We start from the raw sequence: 14,828 nt of genomic DNA on the forward strand, positions 1-14,828 counted from the left end.
TTAATACTGATGTTTCTAAGCGCATCAATTCGGAAAAAAAAAGTATGTCATAAAGGTAAAATACAGCATTATGTACATATTGTGATATAACGACAGCAACAACAACAACAACAACAGAAGAATTAAGATTGAGTACACAGATAAGTTTTCAACAATGAATTGAACTTATCAACATTTTCAGCATTACGAATATAGAGAGGTAGTTTATTCCAAAGAGATGGGGAAATAACAGAAAAAGCCCTATTGCCATAACGGGTACAGGTGCGTGGACCACATGATAATTGGAGAGTGGAGGAAGAACGGAGAGAACGGGTTGAAGTGGAGGAGCGGAAGGAAATTAGGTCTTTAAGATAAGATGGGGCAAGATTATTACATATCTTATACACAACAAGGAGGATTTTAAAGGAGATACGTTGATGTATGGGGAGCCAGTGGAGGGATTGGAGAACTGGAGTAATGTGGTCAGATCTTTTGGTAAGGGTCACAAGCCTAGCAGCTATATTTTGAATTCTTTGAAGCGGTGCAATACTCAAAGCAGGGAGACCAACAAGAAGGGAATTGCACTAATCAAGATGTGAAGAAACAAATACGTGAACGAGACGTTCAGTGCAAGACTAATCCAATAACTAACGGATTTTACCAATTTTACAAATACCCCAAGCAGCAGAACGACATAAATTCTTAATGTGTTGTTGAAAGTTCAGATGCTTATCTACAATAACTCTGAGATCTCTGATGGACTGAGAGGTGGGGATAATACTATCTTCAAGGGAAAATTCTGTGAGAGAACCACCCCACCTGAACTGAGAATGAACATATAAAAATTCTGATTTGACACAATTCAATTTCAAATAATTATCGCGAGACCATTGCTTAATATCATCAGACCGAAGTTAGTCTCTAATCTGTTAAGGAGAATTACATGATTGAACATAATGAACATAAGTCTGATTAAACACCCCCAAGTCCTCAGCAACTACGCCTGATGACAACGAGAGGTTCAGAATGTGAGATATTGCAGGAAGAAATTCATTTAGACACTCCTAGTGATGATGATGAATATGAACATGAAGATTCAGGTGATGGTGATGATGATGGTGATGATGAAAGTGATGAATATGAACATGAAGACTGGGGTAATGATTATGATGTGGATGATGATGATAGTGATAATAAAGCACTGTTTGTGATGAAATAATATTAGATGATCATACAGAACTTGTGTGCAAGTAGCATGCCAAATCCAACATCACATTTTTGTATTTTTATCAAAGTATGTAAATTAGTACCTATTATTTTTCGTTGAATGTCTTCTTTTTGCACTAATGACAACAGCGACAACCTGTTGAGTTGACCTCTTGTGCTAATGAAGTTATCATAATCATCGTCGTGGTCTATTATTAACCCATTGCCTCTGAGATTCTGTAATTTTCATCGAGTTAATACAGGGCCTGCGCATTTCCTAGTTGTGTGTCTATACTTCTTGAGAACAGAGGGTTGTGCAGTATTCATCACGTGACAGCTGAAATAAATGAAGATCTTTTCTCTGTCTTTCTTTTCTTGCAATACAGAATCTGCTAAAGGACAGTGCACAATTTGTAGAGATACCTCCACTAGCCAACGACGAAGCTGCCAAACTGAGTGAAACTCTGCTGAAGTCGCACCGGCGGACGCTGACGGAGGACCAGCACAGCGCCCTGCAGGACGCGGTGGCAGCTTGCCCGCTTCCGCTCTTCATAAAGCTAGTGTGCCAGGCTGCCTGCTCGTGGCACAGTTATGACGCAGTGTCGGAAACGAAGCTCAGCTCTGATGTGACGTCGCAGTTTGCGATGCATCTGGAAACCCTGGAGAAGCGCTATGGCAAAGTGGCCGTTTCGAAATCTCTGTCATATCTGACGATCGCGAGGGATGGTCTCTCCGACGCAGAAATGAACGATATACTGTCGTGCGATGAGGATGTGTTGAATGAGCTGTATGCACAGAGGACACAGGCATTGAGGAGGGTCCCCTGTTTACTCTGGGTGGCCCTGTGCCAGGAGCTTGGTCCATTCCTACAGGAATGCAGTGTCAATGGACGCTTACTACGATGTTGGGGTCACTCGTGCTTCAGGGAGGTAGTAACCAAGCAATATTTATCAAATGAGAAGGAAAAAGCGGAGCTGCACAAGAACATCCAAGACTACTTCCAGGATCGTTGGGCCAAGGGGAAGAAGAAGCCCTATGTGGGCGAGGGAGGCATGGAGATGATCATGGACAGGTTGGTGCTCACCCAACCTGACGCCTTTGGCAAAGTGGACAACCTGAGGAGGTTCCAGGAAGTTAGCTATCATGTATTCCATGCCGGGGAAAAGAAGTTTGCGGACAAGTATGTGTGGGACGTAGACTGGTTGGTCAAAAAACTCACGTGTTGTGATGTGTACGATGTCTTGGAGGACGTGCGGTTGGCGCAGTCGTGCGATCCTTCCAATCAAGACCTGCAGCTGATGGAAGAGTTCCTGCAGCTCTCTGCGTACGCATTGTCCTGCTCGGGATCGCAGCTCTTCACACAGCTGTGTCAACGGCTGGACAAGTCCCTGGAGAAGGAGAAGAGTAAATACCCGCTCGTGAACAAACTGCTCCAGACTGCCAACAACCCCCCTCACATCAGCTTCTTTCCCTCCACCCCCTGTCTCCTGAAGGTCAGAGATGCCAAGGACGAAGTCCTGGACGACGACTGTGAGAAGCCAAAGCAGAATAATTTCTCCCGACTCTACCGTGGCAAGTCAACACCGTGGCACATGGTGTCCATTTCTCCTGACAAGGGTGAGCTTGTGGTGTGGGATATCATCACACAAAAATCTGTCAGGACGTTGACTGGGCTGGATAGCCCACGAGATATATGCTTCATTGACTCCCACCGCGTGGTTGTATTGTGCAATCGTGAGCTCAAGATCTACAACCTGGACACAGGCACGCTGCAGACCAAACTCAAGGGGTTGATGAACCAGAAGATGCCCTACTTCTCGCTCCATGACGAGGACCACATTGTGGCGCTGTCGCGCAACCGCATGTACGTCAACATCATCAACGTCACCAGCGGGGAGACTGAGTCGACCTTCAAGGCCGGGGAGGACCGCTTCCTCAACAGCCTTCTGGTCAGTGCGAATGGTCAGCGGTGTGTCTGTGGTGATGAGACGCAGAAGCCGAGTCCACTCCTCGTCTGGGACCTCAACGCTAGGAAGCTCATTCAGGATTTCCGCATCCCACAGCACGAGTTTGTCACCCGCATGGCTGCCATCTCCAATGATGGTCACTATGTTGTGTCGGTCATCAAGGTAAAGAACATTATATTGTACAAGTGAAAATTTTTGCGGTGTCGAAATTTTCGTGCATTTCGCGCAACCAGAAAGTAGCACTAATATATTTGCTTGCCATATTTTCCAGTAGTTGATGTCTTGATTGTGCGGAATCAAAAACACATGAAAATCTTCTTACCCAGTTGAGCGCAAAAAAATTAGTTGTACGAAAATATCCCCTTTTACAGTATGCTGGAACCAATCATTTTGGATATATTATGTAGTAAAATAATTGTAATCTAACATGTACATGTACATGAGAAGGACTGATGAGAAGGAAAGATCATGAGAAAAGTGGAGCAAGTTATTTTATGAAATAGATTTTGCAGAGACTTGCAGTTATATATATTTGAAAGATGTCAAAAAATAAATCAAATCACACTTGATGAGATTAACTCGAATGGAGTAAATGTGCATACAAGATTGAGGGATTTATATTGCTGATATTATATCTTTCTTTTTCAATAAGTGAATATATATCATTGAAACCTTGGCATGCTACCCAAATTCAGGTCAGTCTGTAGATTTTATCTTCAGCCACTTTCTGTGACCTTGTTTGACTTTTGCTGGTCCATAGTATGCTTGTCACTTATATCAAATTAGGTAATCTGTAGGGTACACCCAGAGTAAATTTATCTGTAATATTATATGTTGCTGACTACGCACTTACCTGTCCTTCATTTACACTGTTAGCCCGTTGAGGACAAGTCCGAGTATACTTGGGGAGGGATCTATGGGAAATGCCTGTTGAAGCAAAATCAGTCCGTCCTCAATGGGTTAACAAGAAACCAAGAGGATGTTTTTAAAGTGTATAGGGTCAGTTTGTAATACTCTTTGTCATGCAGACATAGTGAAACTAGTGCAAAAGCACTGTGGTGCTGTGTTACTTCAGGTAAGCAAAGCAAATATGTACCTGCATTGTTTTTAAAGCTTTGCTGGTAATGTGTTGTGTTGATTCCCAAACCCAACATCTCCAATCATTGCAACCCTCTGCAGGAGTTGGAAGATCCGACCCGCAACTTTGTGTTCGTCTACGACCTTCAGAGCGGTCAGCTCTTCAAGAAGTGGAAGCCGCCGGTCAACACCACGTGTGTGGCCATCTCGTCAGAGGGCATGTGTGTGGTCAATGGCTGTGAGGATGCATCTATCTTGGTCTGGGACCTCGCATCGGGCTCCATGAAGTAAAGCATCAGCATTGTCATGTTCACTCACACCGGCAGTGCAAAATTGTGTCAAATTAACCCGTTCAGGAGGAGTCCTGAGTATCTAGGTGTCTATGGGAAATGCGTCTGTAGCGAAATCAGCCCATCCTCAATGGGTTAATACCAGAATTGCAGCACTTCGGTGACTGTTGCTTGGCAACAGTGTCAAATGCCTTCCTGGACATTGCCAGAAAGTTGGCACACTCAAGCGCAATTTTTCTAGAGACTAGAGACTTGGTGTGAAGTTTGCAATGAGAAGGCTTACTTTAGAGAAGAAATGTTGGTCACATGACCTCCACTCGATGTTTTGATCCTTTCGTAGCTATTTGGTCAGGCTTCTAACGACAACAGAGCTGTACTTGCGGGCAGGAGATGTTGGTCACATGACCTCTACTCGATGTTTTGATCCTTTCGTAGCTATTTGGTCAGGCTTCTAACGACAACAGAGCTGTACTTGCGGGCAGGAGATTGCCCAGCCAGTTGTGCATGAGCAGTACCGTTGCAATCTGCTAACAGGGAATCTTTCGTAGCGTAGAAATAATATGGAATTGCTGCTAATCTGAACAATCGCAAAAATATTTACACACAAGTATTTGAAGAACTGTATTTTGTATGATATTGCTTCCATCTTTGAAAATTCCTGTGTGTGAGAGGGTCAATAACTCATGCACGTGAAAGATCAGGCTTTACAACTTTGCGAAGAGCAGGGGGAAAAGCAGTTAAAGTGGTCTTCCCCAAAGACACACAGAAAAATAGGGCGGTAGATGCCGAGACCTCCGTTGGTCCACCCCAGGTGACTAGCAGTAATCAGCAAATGGGATCAACCAGACATGTGATACCATACGATAAGGAGAAAGATAAAATGAAGAAAATCAGATGTTTTGGCACATTCTATACTTTACATTGTATTTTCGCAGCATGAAATTTTCGAGAATTGGATCTGACGGCCTTTTTCGCAGCATGAAATTTTTACTAGTTGGCTGTAACATTCAATGCATATAGTGTAGACGAGAACTTTCACATGCATTTTAATTTCGTGAATCTGGGCTCTCACGAAATTTGCAAAATTAAAATGCATGCAAACATTCCTCGTTGTACAGTAATCAAATATTTATTTGTATTTTGATTATGGTTGTTGTGTCCTGTATACGCCGAATACTTCACAAGATTTTTAAAGACACACAAAAATACTGACTCTGATCCTGATATGAATGTGACGCACACGTATACATTTCTCCGTTCACTGCAGTACTCCACGATCACGAATTTCACGAAATTGTCGGGAAGTCCTGATTTGCGAAAATTTAGACTCGCTAAATATATGGCGTATACAGTATATCTTAATGCATTTTGCATGCACACACTCACACACACACACAGTGTATACAGTGTATTTATGACTTTAACCAGTGCACATACCTGCCTTGTTGCGCAGAACTGTCCCTATAATAATGTGATGCTGTGTATTTTGCCTATACAGACACACGTTGGAGGGGCACACCCACCCTGTGGACAAACTTTACCTGTCTGATGATGGTACAGTCTGCCTCACATATGATTCCACTCTCCAGGACCGTACCATTCGGGCCTGGGATCTTCAGAAGGGTGAGCACATCATTGTTTAATACGTTGAACGGTCTTAGAGTATGGATAGCCAACAGCAACAATAGCAGAGGTGAATGAATATAAATCTGATTAAACACCCCCAAAAAGAGGGAAATAGACTATTAAAAAGGAGATCAATCCATTCACAAAATTATTGGGTGACTTCAAATTGATGCTTTGTGAATTTTGTGGTGACAGTAAAAAGAGAAAACATTAAGAAATGGTTCTCTTAAGTTCTGAAGCCGAAGCTGAAACTATTCAAATGAACTGAAGATATACTAATTGCATGTGAAACAGTCTTTCTCAATCCCAACTTTTCACTCCGTTCAGGTGCATGTCTGGCTGCGTTCACACCAGACCAACCAATCAGCTGCTGCCAAATATCTGCCGATGGGACGTGCGTTGTGATCGGCCTGCCGGGACAAAACGAAATCATCTCGCTCTGGATCCGTTCCAGTAGCTCCGGCTCCGCCCCAAAGGACGCAGCGCCATTCGGCGACCCCAGCCGGAATGGCTCCATCTTCAATGTGAATCCAAGCGAGGGTCAATGACCTATATGACCCCGGCGTAGTTTTGTCACTAGTTAATTTCAGTAAAAATATTCAAAGCGGCATAAAATCTTGATGTGTAATATAGGGCATATGAGAGGAAATTTTGTGAGAGATGTTGGACATGTCAAGTAAGGAGATATCATAATTGGTTTAATCAAGTAAACGTCTGTGTAACAGAGTGTGTGTTTCTAGTATGAAGTACCCACCCAAGTCAAAAAACACCTCACATCTTTACTTGATGGTGTAGAAATCAGTCGCAGTTGAAGTAACACAAAAATTTTTTTGCCCCCCCCCCCCTCGTCTGTTAGTGAGCGTGACCTCCTATCTTCCAAGGTATTACGACATTACATTTGGGAGCTTTAAGTGGGACATTTTACCATGTGTGGAATGATGCAATGCGCAAAGAAATGTGTCAACTTATAGGGCATTTGTTGTTACGGGACTCAGGAAACGGTATCACATTGTGTGGTCACTATTCAAAGCCAAGTCAACCTGTCTCAGTGACCTTTTTTGCTCCTTTGCAGAAGAGAGCACAGGATTCAAGTACAGAGTAAGCTGAGATGCTAGAAATCATGGACAGTTTACTGAAATTTGGGAATCATGGTTTGAAAATTTGAAATTCATCACTTTGTTATTTGTTTATAGCAGCTATGACAAAAACAAGTGGGAGGGAGGGATTTGACATATTTTTTTACTGCTGATGAATGATAACTACTTACCGATTCTCACTTATGATGACATGAAAGAAATCTTCATTTTTGTAATAATATTTTAAACCATTTATATTTTGATAAGTTGAAGTGGACTGAGAATGCTGCTTAATTAACCCCGTAAAAGTGATGATGAATTTGAATTAAAGAGAGGACTGCATGCACTGTCTTCCAGTCATGTCAATCAAAATATAAATGTTTTCCAAGATAGGATGCTGTAACAGAAGCCCAAGATACCCACCAGTAGCCGGCTGGGAGGAAAGAGGTGAGATAGAGGAAAGCTGAGGGCTGAGACTTTGAGGCATTCTTTTTCTGCTCCTCCTCCTCCTTTCCTTTTGAGATGGGAATGGGAAGAATGGGCAATATTTAAGTCAGGGTTTCATGATAACTTGCAAGAATCCACATTCTGAACACCCATCATTGTAAACCGTAACAGGGTGGTATATTAAAGTCTTATCAGGGCTATGGAGAAAGCCAGTCACAGAGTTTTTTTCGGAAGGTCTGAATGGAGAAGGTGTCACTGGAGCAAGGTGAAACAGTAGAATCCTTTTATTTGCAGGGTATGAACTGAGAAATAGTTGTACATATTTTGTGTTGTGGCATTGGTATAATGTGCTGTGTATGCTTACTCTTTGTAACTAATATTGTATATATTGTCTCGTACGCGCGCATGCGCGCGTGTGTGTGTGTAAGCCGCGATTGTGCTGCATCCGAATACTTCTACCTTTTTTTCTTTTTTTTTTTTAGAGATGAATAAATCACAAAAAACATGTTTTTACCACCCCCTGTCCCCTTTCCTAGTAATGTGAGTATCAGAGGCTGCAATAATATAAGAATATAGAGGGTAAGTGTTAAATGTTGTTGTAGCCTCTCTGTCCTGTTATGCAACCTCTGTGAGAGACAAAGATCAGGGAGCATTGGTAGGAATGTTCCGGTCGGTTCCCGTTTGGCACACGTCATTTCTGAGGTTGAGTGCTTCCATAGCAATATGTGTCAAACCACATCCCCGATTGTGAAGAGGGGTGGGTACAGGCTTTTGGAAGTCCATCTGAACTGTTCTCCTTCAGGTGGTCTGTACTGCCAGCAAATTCTCCCCCCTCCCCTGCCCCCCCCCCCCCATCCACTGCCCCCACCCCCTCCCCCCTCACCTCTTACCTTTTCCTTGATAGTGAAATGGGTAATTATTTTGCACAAGACATTTACATTGAGTCACAAGTATGGTTCACATAAATGAAAGTATATGTGTAGGCTTACTTACAGTATATGTCATATTTATTTTCGCAAATTCTGCACTCCGGATGCTAGTCACAAATTTAACAACACGTGAATACGTTAACTTTGACCCTGACATGAATGTGATGTACATGCTTACATTTCTCCGAATTTCAAGACTCGTGAGCCTGTCTGGAAGTCCCGATTTTGTGAAAAAAAAAAAAATTAGACTGGATGAATATATGGCATATGCAGTACGTGGTGCCGTCATTATGTAAGACAGTTTTGGAAGAAGACTCTGTCTCCATCCCTGCAGGTAGATTATCAGTCGTTTGAGTTGTTAGATGCTAATGTTACTGGGTCCTGCAGTATGGGAGATACAGTCTGACCTCGATTGTCCAACTATTTCTTTTCTGGACTTCTCCATCATCCTGACTTACTCAAACAGGGTAGATGAAAAAAAAAAAAGAAAAGTGATTTCAAACTCCAATAATCTCCTACAAAACTCGTACGATTCACCTATAATACTCCCAACGGAAGCATGCTGTGAATTTCACATTCCCAACAGAAACATGTTGTGAATTTTACATTAAAATGTTTCAATTTCTGTTGAAAAGCGACATAAATTTCAAGGAGGCTAGCAAAGATTATACCACTGTTGCAGTGTGCGCTGCCTACTTAGCCACCACCGGGTTGGCAGCCACATGTACATACATAAACATTATTCTCCCATATTTGACCAAATGCCTATCCAGATGGGCGCCGGTCCTGACATGGTCGGATAACAGAGGTCGGACTGTAGTAAGTTGGGACAGATCATTTCTCAAAAGTACTCTTGCGCTACGGCCTTTTACAAGCTCTATTGGAAATGGTGTGTAGGAGGGATGGAGGGGGTGTGATGACAGTTTTAATAGATAGTTAGGACTGTAAGGAGACAGAGAGGAGAAGCGGCGGTGGAGCCATGGCTGTGGTCATGGTGATCATCAAAGATGGACCAATCCCTAGTGAAGAGGCAAGGACTGAAACAAATTCAAAACAAACGGACAGAAGACATATAGCAAAGGAGTAGGTTAAAACCAAGTGTGCATCCTGTGCTTTGACGAGTATTTAACTCGTCATCCATGGCTGTTTGTACGTATATACCTGCATGTCATGCTTGTGTGTGCTCGTGTGTGCCTGTGTTTGTATCAAAAAGTAAAACAAAAAAAAAAAAAATGAGGAAAACAAAACAAAAAAATTATGGTGTGTCCCTTGAACAAGGCTAGTCATAATACACATTGACATTTTGTGCGTCTCTTGAAGTAGGCTAGCTACTGTATTGAAGTAAATGTGTGCATTTATATCGTATCAAGTGAGACCTGATTAGATCTTAAATATCATCAACTTTCCAATCCTTGTCGGATCATGGTGTCACATGACACGGGATCAGAGTGGTGGTTGTCGCTGGAGTTGCCAAATTGCTGAGGATCTGTAGTGATTTATTTATATTGTTATTGTAAATATCTTGTGAATAGTATGATTAAACAAAGAAAAAAAGGAATTGATGTTTTTGTGAAAAAAAAAAATCTGACGAATGAACTCATGAAAGTTTGTTCATGCTCTGTGTCAAATCAAAGTGAGACGATAATAACTGATGAATACAAGTAGATAAGTTTTTTTTTTTTCCTCCTATAGATAAGATTTTTTTTTTCCCTTAAATGCTTACAGGCTGATATGTGTTTTACTAATAAAAATGAACGTGGGGTTTTCTCCTGTGCAGAAAAATCATGAGAAAGTGAGTGAGTGAGTGAAAGCGAGAGAATGAGCATTAATTTTATGTTTTCCCTTCTCATTTCCCTCTGTACTTCTCTCTTTCCTGTTGCTGTGGTTTATATGCAATAGATGTCATTAACATGTGTCCTGCTTACTGCAGAATGTAAAACAAGACTTCTTCTTTTTTTTTAAGTGTGGCATTTGATTGTGTCGTTAATGAGTGAAGGTTAGCTTAGACAATGTGTATCATTCAAAATATGCTAAAAGAAAAAAAAATGAATGTTAATAATTGACTTAAAGATTGATTTGGAAGAGACTGGTTGGTATGGAGGCAGCAATGGTTGTGTATCCATTTTCTCACCCTTCACAATGGCAAGAGAACCGCCATGAAGCATTGGTATGGATAAAAGTTTGGAAGCAACGAGGTGGCAGTGTAATGGGGTTATGTGAGAAACTTGATTCATTTTTATATCAATTTTTCATTTTAATGTTAGATGTGTATCATGGTATATCTTCTTGGGTTATCTTGTGTATCAGAGCGTTCTTAGCATGGTAGCATGTAGGGTATGAAAACAAAATGATAATGATGATGATTATTGCTTTGGTGTCTGTTACAGTTCTGTGTGAAGAGATGTGTAACTATCTCCATGAGTTTTCCATCTTGACGGCGTAAGGAGTAAATGGCACGTACACTGATACTGGTTGATAAAGTCCTTTTTTTTTTGAAGTGGAGGCTCAGACAGTTTTTTCTCAAGCTGTTAACAAAGCAGCCATACATGCAAGTGGGAAACTATTGTGTTTTGAGTCTACCATACTCAGTGTAACAAAGTGAATCTGCTTGTATACACCATGGACATCATTTGTGTAGCCCTGTCTGTACTTGGGTAGCTCTTTGTACCAACGCTTTGTCAGACCTGTGAACTTAAATGGAACTCCACCTTTTCTTGGTTGCATTATCTACCAGTAATTGTTATCATGAGCATGTTGTAGGTCTTGGCATGCTGGACATGAAGTGGTTTATAGAAGTTTATAGATTTTTTTGATGATGAGAGAAATAGACATATGGTTTTTGAGGGCACTGAAGTAGATAAGATATATTGATAGATCGTGGTGCAATGAGATGATAGTAGATAGTTATGATTTTAAGTTCATAGTGTCAAAAGATGAAACCCCATAATCTGCCATTTTGTCCATGTCATGGAGCTCTTTTTGGCAGCTTATGTTATGCTTGTCATCTTGATTTTATGATCTATATGAGCTCAGTGAAAACCCAGTAGTGCTAGTTTACCCCTTTGCATTGTGTTTTAAAACTATTCACATGCCATATGAGTGATGAGTATGTTCCATTTGTAGCACAAAATTTCCACCAACTAACAGTTCAGATAGTTATTCCCCTCCCCCCTTTTTTTTTATACCACCACTGAACAAAAGTTTTCTGGGAGTATGTGTTGTTTTGCTGTGACTTCTCCCATACAAACATTCCATGCATCATTTCCACTGATGTTTAAGTTTTATCACAACTTTGCAGAGAATCTACCATGAAGTAGCACTGGAATGTGATGTACAAGTGTAGATTTGGTGGCTTGGTCACACTGGTCCTCATTTCTAAAATACAAGCTTGTTGTCACATCCGAGTATTTGCTGTGGTGATGCGCCAGGAACGAAACGACACATCTCCAGTGGAAAAAAACTTTTCACCAACTCCACCGAAAATTTTGGTAGTTCATCAGTGGTATGCAAAGAATCTGATATTAATCACATTAATCTGTGTTAAATCACATTTTTTTTTTTGTTAGGGTCAAAAATCACGTACAAGCGCATTTAAAGTATAATTGGCAGAATTTCATTGAGAGGGAGAGTGATATGTGTTGTTTGGATATAGATATTATGCATTCTCATCGACTAATTTTTTTTTGTATACAAGAGTTAAGATAACAAATTGTTTATGCTACTTCAGGGCAGAATACCTTAAAAATGCAGCAATTACGCCTCCTACGTGGATGTGCTCAAGCATCGCAATCTGCGTTACGCCATCATTAACTGCCCGCCTAGCTTCACCGTGATGTTGTCGGTTCGAGATGCCAACATCTTACGAATGCCCCTTCGTCATCTTCTGCACATTTCTCCTCACCTGTGATTGAATGAATGAATGAATGAATACTGGCATTGAATCAAGTTTTTATGGTCAGCGAAAAATTCCTGTCTCGTAATGAAGAAATCAAGGGATTGTGATTCGTTGGTAGTGATGAAACAACGGATGAGAATAAATGGGTCCGCTATGACGGTCTCCTCCATTGCATTGCTTTCTGTGTGAAATGACTTTGTTCTTTTCCTTTTGTTTCTGTGTTTAATGTTTCCTAAATACCTTATGCTGTTCCAAATAAATTTTCTTTTCTAAAAAATCCCCACCTTCTTTCAGTATGCCTCTTTCAGGTCATTTTTTTTTTCTGCTACTTTGAATGTGAATAAGTTACATTGCATACTCATTGCATGAAGCTGATATGCAATAATCTTGCTTTCATATGAAAATTACAACAGAGATGACTATTTTGGATATTCTACACTGTTTGAGATGTGAAAAGTTGAAGTCTTTGCCTAGCCCTGATACACTGAGCAATGAAGCAAAAATTTGATGATTATTTGACAAGTGACCAGCCTCGATTGGCTTAAAGTTTTATCCAATCACAGTGAAGAATTTGCCAGGTCAAAGCCTTTTTGGAAATTTGGTGGTCCAACATTTTTCAGTGTTCAACCCTAAAAAAAAGAATATGTTTATCAGAAAAAAATGTGTGTTTTTTTAAATTTGATTTTATTATTATTATTTTTTTTTTTCTTCAATAGAAAGGTAAAGGAATATGCCCAGTACATTACACGTGTACCTTGAACAAACTACCATATCCCGGTTGAGACTGTGTGTGTGTGTGTGTGTGTGTGTGTGAATGTGTTTGATCCACATGTTACAGAGTAATATACAGAGCAAATGGGTCAAATAAAATGAACTTCACAATTTCTAGCATACCACGCAACATGACATCACCTGTAAGTTACAAATCGGAGACCAAGACAATAATAGTAGTAACGGTAATGATGCTCTTGTTTGTGCCGCACGTGCAGAGATTCAAGGGAAAATTCTGTTGTTAAAGGGAAGATAAACCCCAAGAACAATGTGGATTGAGTGAAAGCAGCAACATTAGTAGAACACATCAGTGAAAGTTTGAAGAAAATCGGACAATCGATGCAAAAGTTATGAATTTTTAAAGTTTTGATGTTGGAACCGCTGGGTGAGGAGACTACTAGAGGTTATGACTTATGAGTGGACAACAATACCAAGAAAATATAAAGAAAATTCTGCAAAAATCCATTTTTCATGAAAATTACAAATTCCATCAACTTGATATTGACATATGTTAAGGGTAGCAATTATTCCCCCTGCTTTCTGAAAGCGGTTGGTCCATTGCTCTTTCATGATTGTAGAAAAGTGAATATTTGTTGAATTTCCTTTATATTTTCTTTGTATTGTTGTCCACTCATACGTCATATCCTCTAGTAGTCTCCTCACCCAGCGGTTCTAATACCAAAACTTTAAAAATTCATAACTTTTGCATCGATTGTCCGATTTTCCTCAAACTTTCACTGATGTGTTCTACTAATGTTGCTGCTTTCACTCAATCCACATTGTTCTTTGGGTTTACCTTCCCTTTAAATATTTCATGAACTGTGGGATATGTAAATGTTCTCTTGTGGCTTGTGACTGATGCAACAACTGTGTATATTACAGTGTAATGTTTAAACTAGACACCTTGATTTGTATTACATTGACATAAATATAGAACATATAGACCTACATGAATGCATGTTGTTGGTCATTGAACAACCACATCACAATTCACAGAAGATGAGATTTCAAATGTTTACAAGTACCCAAAGTGACAGATACATAATATTTGTAAATTAAATGAAGAATGCACATGCATTCTCAAAGATAGAGATGAGGATAGAAAGATATATGTGGATGGATAGATAGATATATACATTAATAGATGTGTAAATAAATAATTTGATCTTTGGAAACATAGGTACTTGTACAAGTACCAATATAGATGAATGAATGCCTATATGAACAGGTGGAATGGTCATTAGACAAGTATTAAAGGAGACAGGCAGATATGAAGGTAGGAAATTAGGTAAAAATAAAAACACCAAACAAACCTTAAAAATTCAAAAAGCAGAAATGTTGAGATAGGGTTTGTGCACATAACGTGTGCTTGTGTGAAAGAGATCCTATGAGGGAGAGAGAGAGAGAGAGAGGGGGGGGGGGGGGGTGAGCAATCCATGCCAGGATGGAGAAGAAGAGAAAGGGGGGGGGGGGAGGTGATATTCACGCAAGGCAAACAGAGTGAGTTTAAAAGAAATCATGACAGAACTTAAACTGATCAAGGGTCTTTGATCCGGTGATGCTCA

General features: G+C 40.5%; 1 protein-coding gene across 1 annotated transcript in view; it reads left to right on the plus strand.

Moving 5' to 3' along the window:
- Positions 1-6,986, plus strand: part of LOC140232643 (NACHT domain- and WD repeat-containing protein 1-like) — a 126,773-nt gene extending 119,787 nt beyond the window's left edge. Inside the window, exons 9-12 of the mRNA XM_072312744.1 lie at positions 1,572-3,314; positions 4,332-4,516; positions 6,018-6,142; positions 6,473-6,986. Coding sequence (XP_072168845.1) covers positions 1,572-3,314; positions 4,332-4,516; positions 6,018-6,142; positions 6,473-6,693 — 2,274 coding nt within the window. The 3' untranslated portion in view covers positions 6,694-6,986. The remainder of the gene's footprint in view (positions 1-1,571; positions 3,315-4,331; positions 4,517-6,017; positions 6,143-6,472) is intronic.
- Positions 6,987-14,828: the final 7,842 nt, after the last annotated feature.

Source organism: Diadema setosum, chromosome 9 (genome assembly GCF_964275005.1).
Source record: "Diadema setosum chromosome 9, eeDiaSeto1, whole genome shotgun sequence".
Taxonomy (NCBI): Eukaryota; Metazoa; Echinodermata; class Echinoidea; order Diadematoida; family Diadematidae; genus Diadema; species Diadema setosum.